General features: G+C 50.4%; 1 protein-coding gene across 3 annotated transcripts in view; it reads left to right on the top strand.

Moving 5' to 3' along the window:
* The window catches only part of ARHGEF6 (Rac/Cdc42 guanine nucleotide exchange factor 6), a 46,638-nt gene that overhangs the window by 18,859 nt on the left and 15,172 nt on the right, over positions 1 to 12,607 (top strand). For all 3 annotated transcript variants that reach the window (XM_086756101.1, XM_086756100.1, XM_086756102.1), the window contains 6 exons: positions 4,614 to 4,684; positions 6,105 to 6,199; positions 7,743 to 7,838; positions 8,716 to 8,838; positions 10,146 to 10,284; positions 12,146 to 12,205. In XM_086756101.1, the coding sequence (XP_086612227.1) occupies positions 4,614 to 4,684; positions 6,105 to 6,199; positions 7,743 to 7,838; positions 8,716 to 8,838; positions 10,146 to 10,284; positions 12,146 to 12,205 (584 nt within the window). The remainder of the gene's footprint in view (positions 1 to 4,613; positions 4,685 to 6,104; positions 6,200 to 7,742; positions 7,839 to 8,715; positions 8,839 to 10,145; positions 10,285 to 12,145; positions 12,206 to 12,607) is intronic.

The following is a 12,607-nucleotide window of genomic DNA, read 5'->3' as shown; positions in this document are numbered from 1 at the left end:
GGGATCCACTTGTTTACTGCTCCTGTAAAGACATGAGCGTATCCCTTCCCCCATGTTATAAGAGGGAACGGTCCTTCCACTTATACAAAGCTCGACTCAGACAGGAGTATCTGTTAACCACGTCAGGGGCGGGGGGGTGGGGGCGCCTGGCGGCGGCTGTGGCCCCGGGCATATAGGAGGAAAGAAAACTAAAACCCGAGGTTTAAGACAAGAATAGGGAGGGATCCTTAAAGCCACCGCTACAGGCAAAAAACAGACCATCACTAAAACCAAAGCAGGACAATGAAAAAAGGAACAAGACAACCTCCCCCCACCCCTCCCTCCTCCCAGGCCCAACACCATCTCCACCTCCCTCCCCTGACCCCTGAGCGGGACAGGGATGGGGGGCGGGAAGAGGGAATGGGGGTTACAGACAGTTAATCACGCACTGCTTTATTGATATCAACGGTTTAACGGCTGCACCTACAGCAGCAACCATGACCGGAGCCTTTTCTTGTTCTAACATTCGCTCGACAGCTTCCAGCAGTTGCCCTGTACTAGATCCTTTTGGCAGCACACTAAGGGCTCTTAAGGGCTCTCTTAGGCTTTTTTTTTTTTTTTTTTTTTTGTTAGCATTATTAAAGGCAAGCATATCTAAGAACTTTGCTTTCATGTCATCATCCAGATCAGGGTGAGCCATAATTGCGGTGTGCAACCGATCAATACATTTCCCATATGGTTCTGTGGGACCTTGCCTTACTGACGTAACGGCAGGTCCGGACTTTTCATCATACACCCTAGCAAGCGCTCTATAAGCCAAATCTTGGCCCAGTTGTAACACTTCGGTAGCAAATTGCGCTTGCCAATCAGATCGTGTGTAGGGTCCCACTCCCATCAGCATTTGAGTTTGCACCCCGAATAATGGATCACCCTGTTGTCGAGGCGTTGCAGGTGCCCTATCACAAGCAGCCTGCCAGTACTGAAAGAACTGCAGCTGCTGTGACAGTAGCAAAAGCATCTGGACAATCATTCTAATATCATAAGGAGTTAAAAACTGTGACAAAAAAAAATATGCTGCAACACAGATTGAGTATATGATGATTTTAGCCCATACTGAGTAACTGCACTTTTAGCTTCCTTCAATATTTTCCAGTCTAATGCTTGCCACACACTTCTCCCAGTATTATTGGTCACAACTGGAAATGCCATGGGCAAAGGCTCTCCTTCTATCAAAGCACCTCGAATCACCTCTTTCCACTGCACTATCGGATTCAAAACCCCGGCCCCTCCCGCCGGCGTCCCTTGCAAAGGTGCAAAAAGACTGATCTCACCCGATGCTCCGTTCGGAACGAATAGGTTGGATGCTGACAGGTCTCGATGTGGCACAGGCGAAGGAGTTGACAAGTTTCCCAGCGACGCTTCTAGGCGAACCTCTAGGGCTTCTAGCCTTTTTAGTGTCTCTTGCAGCTGTGCATCCTTCAAGCCGGATGAATGTTCATCCCCCTCTTCCTCATGCCGTGGTGGCAGGGAAGAAGGTGGTAACGGGGGATAAACCGGAGCTGCTGGCGCCGGCGAAAAGGCTCGTGACTCTGAGCCTGCACTGGCGCAGTGTGGCGGGGTGCCTGGTGGTGGTACATCTGATGGTGAAAGGCTTTCGGCAGTTTTTCCTTCTGGTGCTTGTATATCTATAGTTATAGGGGCTGTGGCTGCAGCTCCTGCAGTCCTTGCTGGGACTCGAACCCCCCCACCCTCAGCACGAGCCGGGGCGGCGGCAGGGCTCGTTAAACCCGAGAACGGCATGCTAGTAGCGGAGGTGGACCTGCCGGCTGGAGTTAAGGCCACAAAAGCAGATGTGGCAACTGAACGTTCGGCTTTCATGCTTATCAATGTTTCGTTAATTAGCCTCCACACGGTGGAGAGTTTGCTCGCCTCCTTTGATCCTTTACTTTTTTCATCCCACAGCTCTTTTCCTATCTTCTCCCATGTCGGGAGTTCAAAAGCATCATCAACTGTGGAGATTAATTCCCTTTTCTTTGCCCACTGCAGCAAAGCTTCTAGGACGGCCGAGTCATAACTCAGTCCTCTCATAGAGAGCATATGTTGGAGGAGCTTAACCACTGCTGACTCCTCTTTGGTCAGTGTGGACCCCATCTCCTCCCCGGCCGCTCGCCTGGCCAAGACGAGATTCCCTCCGTACCTTTTGTACCTTTTTGCGCTATAGCGACTTCCCGAGTGCCGGGGCAGCACTCGCCTTCGACCGGCTTCCGCCCCCTCTTCTTTTCCTATTTCGGTTCCGTCGGGATGACCAACGCCGATCTGAGGGTCCCTGTTCGGGCGCCACCTGTTGACGCGGAAGTAACGGACACTGCTGACGACCAATATGATCAAGCAAATGCCAATTTATTGTTGATACATCCCGGTTAATATAGCCCTTCTAATTCCGTATCATGCGCAAGCTCTCTACTAATTGGTTAACTATATCATGCACGCGCTCCTAGCTAAAATATGATTCGTTAAGTCTCTATGTTCACGCGCACGGCCCTCTCCACCTGCACCCTGCTTCACATTCAGCCCCCAGTCACGTATGCCAGCTGTTTTCCTTCTTCTCAAGGTTGCTTCGTTTACTTTCTCACAGGAAGCTTCATTACTTTCTCACAGGCGGCCTCATTATTTTCTCACAGGTGGCTTCAGTACTTTCTTACAGGCAGCTTCAGTACTTTCTCACAAGCGGCTTCAGTGATGTCCTTGAGGCCTGCTGCTCACAAACATAACAATTCCATTCGGTCTGGATTGTTCACTAAGTGCCCCTGGTACTCCAGGTATCCAACACCGGATCAGCCCTGGCCATAAATGCCTTGAGATATCAAGGGTGGTCTGCAAAGTGGCTCCAAAGTGTACAGCCCCTGTTAGACATCCTTGCTCCCGCACTTGCAAGTGAAAAAGCAAAGGAGAGAAAATTAAAAAAAAGCAAAGGAGGGGAGAATAAAACTAATGAGTGAGTGTTCAGAATTAGGCCAGTGAGATATCCTAACAATGAAAAAATCATTGTTAGGATATCTCATCTCCTGCTATTTCCCTCTGGGAAATGATGTCTGAGCTGGAGCAGGACATTGCAGCAGAGATTGAAGGCTTGACTAGCACAACCCAGGAATCACTAATTAAGTCAGTGAATGGAGAAGATAAATGCTTTTTTAGAGAAGGAGAGCAGACTTCAGTCCCATGGGGAAAATCAGGTGGGAGCTGCATGAAATGACAGCACCTCATTGAAGCCAAGGGTGAGTCTGCGTTGATCCTGATGTAGGAGACCATCCGATTTTTTTTATCTGCAGAGCTTTTCTCTCCACATCCTCTTTCCAGCACCCATTTCACGTGGGAGGAGGGTTTATTCCCCCAGACTGTGCTTGCTCAGGACTCGTGGCTGTGTTGCAGATGATGGATGCAGGGACCATCAGCTAATCCTCTCCTGCCCCAGGACCGCTGCCTGGAGGCTGTAGCTTGCGGGGAAGCCTCGCTGCCAGCCAGCGGGAGCTGCTTTCCTCGCCTGCAAAGTGTGAGACTTGTCACTCTGAATCGAGTTACTTGTTTTTTCAGCAGTGTCTGTGCTTCCACTGTGTCCTCAGTGTGCCCTTTGGGTGGAAATAACTAGCTGCGTGGAGCAAAGCTCCTCCGGGTCTTTAAATGAGGCACAGAGCTCCTGGCTGGAAGTGACAGGAAACTCTACAAGGGCAATAATTAGACAATACATCAAGCTGCAGTTTCCAGGGGCTAAATTTATCAATTTTGAGCTTCTCCCCTGCTATCGGTGTGGAGGTAATTGCCTTCTGCGAGTGACTGCATGGAGAAATGAGAGACTGGCTGCTCCTCACGACACAGAGGCGTTTCAGTACAAGGTGTGCAGCGTGGCCAGGGCTGGCGGTGCAGCCTTGTGCTGCCGACCTGTCCCAGTCTGGAGGGGTAATGGTGCTGCCGCGGAACTGGGAGAGCTGGCAGGCTCCTGGCAGGGAATGGGCTTCTCTAGGGAAGGAAAAATGGAGTAGACTTGTACATGTGTGTGTGTGAGTGTGTGCATGTGCGTACCGTGCTGGAGACATCCGCAGGGATTTAGCAGATGCAGAAGATGGGAATTGACTTCCAGGTTTGTGTGAGCTTTTTATTCAAATCTGCCTTCATTCAGAGAAGGATTTTGCATCAACAAATGACTGCGGGGGTCAGGATTCAGTATATTGATTGGTGTTGGCTTCAAGTGAATCACCTGGAATAAATTGCTGTATCCAGCATTTCTCACAGACACCCAGTTTTAAAACCCAAATTTTGTGGGCTGAATGAAGCCACACTGTAGCTCCAAAGAGTGCCAGACACTGGGCTGCAGCCAGGGATTTCGGAGCAAACCTGTAAGTTAGTTGGCAGAGGCTGCGTGGTGCTTCTGATGCGACTCATTCGTCTGCCTTCGGTGCCATGCACGCCTTCCGTTTGCTCCAGGTTTTTCGGAAGCGGGGAAACAAACCCTGCAATTGAAGTTTTGTGTTCACAGGGGTGAAGTTATGTTTGCTGAATGTGATGCGGCAGTGACTTTTCCTTTTGGAATAATGAGAGCTGTGCACTGTAATATATTGATGTATTTTTTTTTTGTACAGATAAACCACTCTCTCCCAAAGCATTGAAAGGACTTGAAAGCACTCAGCTGACAAAGAATTATTACCCTGTGGTAAGTTTTAAAGTGCTGATCATACATTTTAATAAGTAGCATTTTATTAATCTTCTGAACTGGCTCCTTCCCTTAGAAATCATTGAAGCAATTTGTAACAATTGGGGATGTGACTGTATTTAAATACAGCTGTTGCCATTTCCTTGATTTAGGGCTGTTGAGATGATAAACCACAAATGGAAGTTGCTGCTAGATGTCAAAAGCAGAGACTCAAAGTAGGAGACTGAGATAGCATAGCAAGGGTGGCAGCTTTGAGATCAGTGTTGGCCACAGTGTCTCTGGTCCAGTCTTTGCCCTTGACTGCCAGCTGTCTCCCATTGATAAAGATGGGGAGATAATGTCATGGTGTGAAGCAAGCCAAATGAGGGCTCTGATCCATGATCCCTTTCTTGGGTTTGTCTGGAGATGTTGCACCCCAAGCTGCCTGCCCTGTGCCTCTGCCAGCAGCTGCAGCCCTCGAGAAATGGCAGCCACTGCAGCTCACAGCCTGGCTTGTTAACTGGGCTTGGCTTTGGAGCAGGTCAGCCTGCCAGGCTGACTGCAGCTGGTAAGGGCTGGAGGAAAGGGCTGGGCCACAGCTGCGTAAGGGCTGGAGAAATATCACCTCCCCTACCATCTTGCTACTGAAGCGATGATGTCTAGCAAAGGTGGGCAGGTGTCCTCCTGCTGTGTCCAGGCTAGGGTGAGCCCTGCAGTGTAAGAGTTACAATGCCTGCATGTGACTGTCCCTGGCTCTTGGTGCCGGAGGTGAAACGTGCTCATCAGCATGTCTAAATATATTTCAAGCCAAGCAAAGCAGAAGCAATATGTCCAGAGAGCTGGGAACCACCTCTACTGTCTCCAAAGCTTTTCTGCCCTGAGAAACTTGAGCACTAACGACCCGGCTGCTGGAGATGAATTGGCTGCTGAGATGGATTAGCAGGACCAAACCTGACTCAGTGCATCCTTCAAGTGGCAAGTGAGCTGTGCCCTGGCTTGAGCTGCCACAGGAGCCGTCCTTGGTCTGGACACTGTTGCATTTAAATTGTTGCCTGCCTTCGTGCAAACAGTGCTCCCAGGATGCATGCACAAATCATTTGTTTGCATACCTTGGCAGCCAGTTGTGCATGCAGGGCTAGGCATGAGCCTTTCAGGGGTCAGACACTGAATTCAGGTCCGAACTGACATTGTCCTCGTGCTTTGCCAGAGAAGAAGAAGCAGCCCTTAACACCCGCTTTCCAGGCCTCCCCCAGTTTGCAAAGTAAAATCCCAAAATTGGGCCCCCAGGGCTTTCCTGAACGTTCTGGGCTCTGCATCAACAAATGTAATTTATGCATTTAAAATACACTTCCATGCTTTTCCATCCTTGGAAGCTGATGTCATGTTCCTTTGACTAGTCACTAGTATTAAGATCTACTCAGTGCTCTGTCTCTCACCCTAGGTGTTGCAAAATATTCTGGAAACAGAACGAGACTATGCGAAGGAACTACAGTCACTTCTGGGAACTTACTTAAGACCCCTCCAGTCTTACGATAAGTAAGATATAAGGGCACGTGAGGTGGAGAGAACCCTGTAAAATCGACCATAGTTCATTACTTTCCTGCTTTTGAATGTTTAGGGACTGTTACTGCTTTTCTTGTAAAGCCTCACAGCTTCTCTGTGGATCAGAAAAAAACCCCACGTTTGTACAGGTTTCTGCTCTTTCCTATTCCTCAGTGGCCGTGTAGGCATTTGGCTGTGTTAGAGATGGGCATTTCCATCTGGTAGAGGGCTGGCTGTTACGACCCATCTGCAAGCTCGTGTGTGGCTGTCCCGGCATGCATGTTTCCCAGCAGTATGCCTTGCATGGCTTCTTGTAATTTGCCTTGTTGTGACTTCTCAGCCCCAAGCAGCATTTCCTCGTCATTTCTTCATTTCGTGCACGACGACACATATTCTCTATGGTTAGATAGCCTCTCACTAAATCCAAACTGCTGCTGAGCAAGAAATGACTCCTCTGTCTCCCCATCCATGCAGGAATTGGCATTAAGTACCTCTGTGCTTGGGAAGAGCGTGCTGCCCTCACGGCCTGAGCAATGCTGGGGCGACCGGGGGACTTTGTCAGGATTTACCTGCGGAAATAAGCCAATGTGTTTTCTGTCTGTGCTGGGCAGCATGGTGCAGAGGCAGCACGTGCTGTCTGTCGTTACCCAGGCACAAACAGGCAGCATGCTGGTGCCTCTCAGCAGATTCCTGTCGATACTTTCAGCCTGCATCAAAGATGCAGTGCAGTTCATTTCAACTCCTGCTTATTGCTTCAGCTTTACAGTCGTCTCTTCTGAACCGTGCTGGCTCGGCAATCCCATCCATGCGTCTGTGTTTGGGGCCAAGGTCCTTCCAGCTGAGCACGCTGCAGGAGGACTTGGGGTATTACGGGTGGAGGGCAGATGTTTAGACATTGTCCAATCTGGAGAGATGGGAGAATTGTGTCTTAAGGCCTTTGTATTTAAATCTCTTCTTCCTTCTCCCTATCTTCATGTGGGATACATTCAGATGTGAAAATTTCTTATCGTCTCAGCCTTAGCGTTAAGCAAATAGCTTGAATGAGGGTGGTATGAGAGTTACTCTGAGGATGGCTCTGAGGATGACAGAAGCAGACACATTAGTTTTGGCTAGGAAAAATCCAACCTTGCTCAAGGACCAAAGCAACCTCTACTCGAGGGTCCTGCTTTGTAGGACCCTCCTTCCGTAGGGAATCCTTGAAGACAAAGCTGTCTCTGTGTCTGTGCACACACCTCCCTCCCCACCCCTGGCTGAAATCCCATCTGTCTGTGTCTATTAGACAGCTAAACATCCGAGAAGATTAATGTGATTAAGTGATTAAAATCCAATTAAGATAATCCTTGACAGCAGACATTTTCTTCAGGAGGCTGTGGTCTGTAGCTCACAGATCATGGATTTTGTGTTTTCCCAGGTCCAATAGTGTACCTGGGGACAGAGAAATTCTTGGGCCTTTTTGGAAGGACTGCTTACAGATACCATGGGGTTGCTCCTGAGAGCAACATCTCTTTGATGCTAATTGGCAATTTTACTCTTCTAGGCTCAGCGCTGTGGACATTGCATCGTTACTGGGAAATGTGGAAGAAATCTCTGCATTTCAGCAAACACTGAACCAAGCCTTGGAAGAAGTTGCAAAGTAAGCTCGTGCCACAGCACTGAGGGTGTTAAGCTCTTAAACTGCAGCTAAATATAATAGAAAGACATGTTCATTGATGTTCCTCCTGGGTGCTGTCTTAGACTTGTGAAATAAATAAGAAAATAACAAGATTGAAGAAAGGCAGCAGGTAGTGCTTTGGCAGGAGGGAAGGTAGAAGAAACTCTGACATTTCTACTCTTAAGGCATCTGCTGAATGAGTTTCACTTGACCTGATATAGAAGTGTCACTAGACCAAAGATGCAGACATATGCAGGGTGGGAGATCTGACAGGCGTGAAGATGGGAATTGCCAAGCAGCAAAGAGCAAATTATTAGAGGTGATAGTTTCCCACAGGGAGGCTGGCAGACGTGTTCAGCCATTGCCCAGCCTCTCCTTTGGAAGGGCTGAAAAGAGATGGGGAAAAGACTGAGTATTGGAAATCTGTTCAGGCTGTGGCTTCCCTTTCTCTCTCCATCTCCCCTCTCATATTTGTGGGCAGTCCAGGCAGTGGGACCACCCCTCCATTGCACCCAGTGCTTTCCAGCACATCCTCACCAGCTGCAGCAGGCTACGGCATTCCAGCTGCCCAGCTGCAGGTCTGCTGGTGGGACGAGACATGCTGGGTCACACCTTGTCCTAGGCTGATAATGGGTTGTGATACAATCTGCACCACAGAAACCCTGCCCCATCTGAGGACCTCCTTCTTCCTCCTCCCCAAGTGGCAGGTGTGGGTATTTTGCTCGGTGCTGCAGTTACGTGGTGACATGGGACTGTCCCCGTACAGTGGGTCGTTCCTGGGCCGATACCTGAGAGTGCCGTAGCTGCAGGGTGCAGATCAAGAGGCCTAACCTTGGGGCTGGTGTGTTGGCGTCCGTAGGCTCCCCGAGAACCAGCAGCGCGTGGGAGGCTGTTTCATGAACCTGATGCCCCAGTTCCGCTCCCTGTACCTGACGTACTGTGCTAACCACCCGTCCGCAGTCAACGTCCTCACACAACACAGGTGAGTGATGGAGGAGGAGATTGAGACTGAAATCCCTCTTTTTAAAAGTTCATTTTATTTTTAATACTTGGCCTTGCATGGCTTTTCACCTGTATTTTGACAATAGAGCAAGGAGACAGTGTGGGATCTTGTTGTTGGGAAAACTGCTGGGGCTTTGAGCTCTTCAACATGGCCTCTCAGCTCCAGCATGGAGACAACTCCTGCTGCTTGTCTTCAGAGCTGGTCTCACAGGTCCTGTCTGCAGATATGGGACTCTTACCTTGCGTAAAACAGAGGCAACCTTTGCAGTAGCATCTCCTGTGATTGTTACTTGCTAAAGGACCCAGATGCTGTTTCAGACCCACTGCCAAAGTGCTCACACACCAGCAGATGGGCGTACGTTCCCCTGCGGCACTATGGCGTGGGGAATTGTTACAAAAGGAGGGTGGTCGTCAAGTCACCCGGAGTTACCCAGTTTAATAATTTAGCTGCTGTTCAACCAGATGGTTGGTTTGCAGGGTCATTGGTAGATCGCAGTAATAACATCTTCCTTCAGCATGTCCCACTTGAGCAGACACTTGAATTTGTTTAACGTCATGCTGAAAAGCATGCCAAGCCAAAAGGCTGCAACTGTGTCGTCCCTAGTGCACGTTAACTGTCCTCCCTGCAGTGAAAGCAGGGATCCCAGCCATACTGTTTAAATCTTCCCATTCTGTAATGGGAACTCTCTATATATTTACTTACCTGCTGAAATCCAGCTTTAATTCAGCCTAACGACAGCCTGGCTCCTGTAAATGACTCAGTCATGTGGTTCCTCAGTCTGACCCCTTTTCTTAAATCAAAGAATCAGCTTTGGCAAATGCGCTGACACGCACAAGCCATGTTTTCCTGAGCGATGTACGCGCTCACACCTGCGTCACGGCTCCCAGCAGGGTCCCAGCGCGTTGCTGCGGCATCCTCCAGCACAGCGTGAGCTTCTGCAGCCCACGCTGTCCACCAGACGCCTGGCCCTGTGCCACCTTGCTGTGCCGAGGGACCAGCTGCCGGCGCTGATGTACCCCGGAGGCTGTGCACGCCAACAGCCACCACTGTGCAGCATCCTCCTCTGTGTCCCCAGGGAGTGGGGTCTTGCTCGGCTGGAAGCTCGCAGCTCCCTGGCTGCCCTGCCGGGTTTGCGGTGGGGGATGCTTGGAGGGGAGGCTGGGCTGCTTTTAAAACGGCAGAGCTCTGAGCGGAGGCCTCTTCATCAGGAGAGCGTGGGAGGCAGTGAAACACAGCCTTCAGTGCTGGCGAGCCCTCCTTCTTGTTGTTGTTGTCTCTATTTATAGTGATGAGCTGGAGAAGTTCATGGAGAGCCAGGGTGCGGCCAACCCAGGCATTCTCATCTTAACCACGAGCCTCAGCAAACCCTTCCTGAGGCTGGATAAATATGTGACACTGCTGCAGGAGCTGGAGCGGCACATGGAGGTAGGTGGGATGTGGGACTGCTGTGCCCCTTGGTGCCTCAAGAGCTGCCCCTTGAGCTGCAAGAGGTATTTGAGCACCACGTTGCTAAAAGTACTTACCAATCCTCCAAGGAGGTGTTCTGCCTCCGTGGGACATTAGCTTCCTTTCAGATTAGAAGTGGGAAAGCAGTCGAGGCGTCTGGGGGGAGTTGTGTGAAGGCATTGCCAGCTCTTTGCCCCAGCTCTTCCTCAAAGACAGGCCATTTTCAGCACAAGTAAAAGTTCAAGGTCAGGCTACAGCTGGTATTTATTTGCGCAGCAGGTAATAAATCAGTGTTTTTATTATCATTTTCTGAGATTCCTATCCCTTGCTGCTCGCTCCCGCAGCTCGCAGGCGCATCCCCACCCCTCGCCCCAGGCTTGTGCTCCTGGGTGGAGGCAGAGCGGCACAGACAGACATCGACCTGGCAGCCAGCGCAGACGCGGGGGCGGAGGAGCGAGTGCCTGGGAGCAGGGAGAGCAGCGAGGGGGAGCAGAGAATTCCTTGGCGGGTGGGGGGTCTGCTTTAGGACATTTTTCCTCTCGGGGACGGTAAAGATGTCTGCCACTGGAGCTCTGCTGCTCGCCTGTTGGTGTGCTCCAGCCGCGGGGATGCAAACCTCAGGTGCAAGGAGGTGAAGAAAACAGAAGTAACAGTCTATTTTTAACCGATTTTGCTTTTTCCCTCTTCCAGTATTAATTACCAGTTAATTACTTAGCACACTTAGCCATGATCATTCAAATCCACATCCCAGCCAGAGGATTAAAACCTTTGTGCTTGAGCCAGGGATTTTCTGCATAGGAGAGGGTACACTACAGACCTGGCCTGTCCTACTCTCATCTGGCTTAGCTGAGCTGCAGGGACTGAGCTGAGCTTGGCTGCAGCCACCATGCCCGTACAGAGACAGCGTGCTCTTTGCAGGATGCTGCGTGGGGTCGGCAGTGGATGTGGGGACACAGACATCAGCTAGTTCTCTTAGTTTCTCAGCCAAGTGTGGGGATTTGCTTGCATGAATCGGTAAGTGTAGAGGTTTCAGCTGCGATGCCATGGGAAGAGTATGGATGTATGCAATATAGATGTATGCAGTGTGGATGTATACCATAGCATTCCCTGCACTGCTGCACAGCTGGAGATGTGGCAGCCCTCTTCCCTGATTCAGAGGTGAGCGATCCCAAGCAGCCTCTGACAGCTGCAGGGACAGCTCCTTCGCAACCTAGACGCCTTAGGATTTGCTTGGCATGAGGTCTGGATGGTGAAGAGCTTGTGATGTAGGGCCTTAGATGGCCAGGAAAAGGTGCTGGGACAGTGCTAGCATGCACTGCAGTCAAAGGTAAGGGGTAACATCCTGCTTTCCCCTCCCTGGCACGAGAGCTCTCTGCTCAGACGTGCCCTCCCTTAAACCCAGAGATGAAGCTCCCGTTGATGCTCCTGGAAATGGCACCCTTGAGGGGGCAATGGCTGGAATACCTTGCATGCCAATGGAAGTTTCCTCCCTGAAAATGAAACCAGAAATGCACCCTGCCCCTCTGCCTGTTTGGATTGTTTTTCTTTGCAAGCTGAGTTTGTTCTGAGTAAAATCATACCTGTTCTTGCTCTGGCCGCTTTGCACTCATTAAATTGGTATCAGTGAATTGCATAGCGGCTTTAAACCCTGTCACATTGAACAGGGTGTTGAGGAAGATACCTAGAGGATTTTGGCCCCCTCCTGCAGCCCATCCTGCCCGAGCCCCACTATCCCCAGCACCCTGTGAGCTCTGCAGCCCTGGGTGCACTGGGGCGGTGGGTGCTGGGAAAGGTGGCTGCTGCTGGTGGTGGCTGAGGGATTTTTCTCTCCCTTCACTAGGAGGCGCATGCAGATCACGAAGAGGTTTTGAAAGCCGTCACATCCTTCAAGTCTCTTGTGGTAGGTGGCAATTCTTAAAATAGAGCGCTCCATTTCAGGGCTGCATTGCACGAAGAATGAGTCAAGCCTGACATTTATCTCCTCATTAGAAAAAAGGTCTTTTGGAATGGAAAAGATGGGTTATAAAGAATCTTAATTTCAAGTTTCAAGCCTAGAGCTGCCCCTCTGGCTGCATGTTTCAGCAGTTACATGCTGGCTCCGTGGTTCCAGCAGCAGCAGATCTCCAACTTTCTCCTCCGCTGTAGAAAGCCATGTGTGGGTAGCTGGGTAGCGGTGGCAGCAGGGTTCCTTTCAACTCCTTTTGCCTCCATGCCCTCATCATTTGCCACCTGAAATTAGACCACCCCTTGCTCAGTCAGACGAGCTGTGAAAGGTTAACGCGGGTGTCTGACTCAACCTCTC

Source organism: Chlamydotis macqueenii, chromosome 11 (genome assembly GCF_036417535.1).
Source record: "Chlamydotis macqueenii isolate bChlMac1 chromosome 11, bChlMac1.mat, whole genome shotgun sequence".
Classification (NCBI taxonomy): domain Eukaryota; kingdom Metazoa; phylum Chordata; class Aves; order Otidiformes; family Otididae; genus Chlamydotis; species Chlamydotis macqueenii.
Note: the sequence above shows the minus strand (reverse complement) of the source record. Positions and strands in the feature narration are given on the sequence as shown.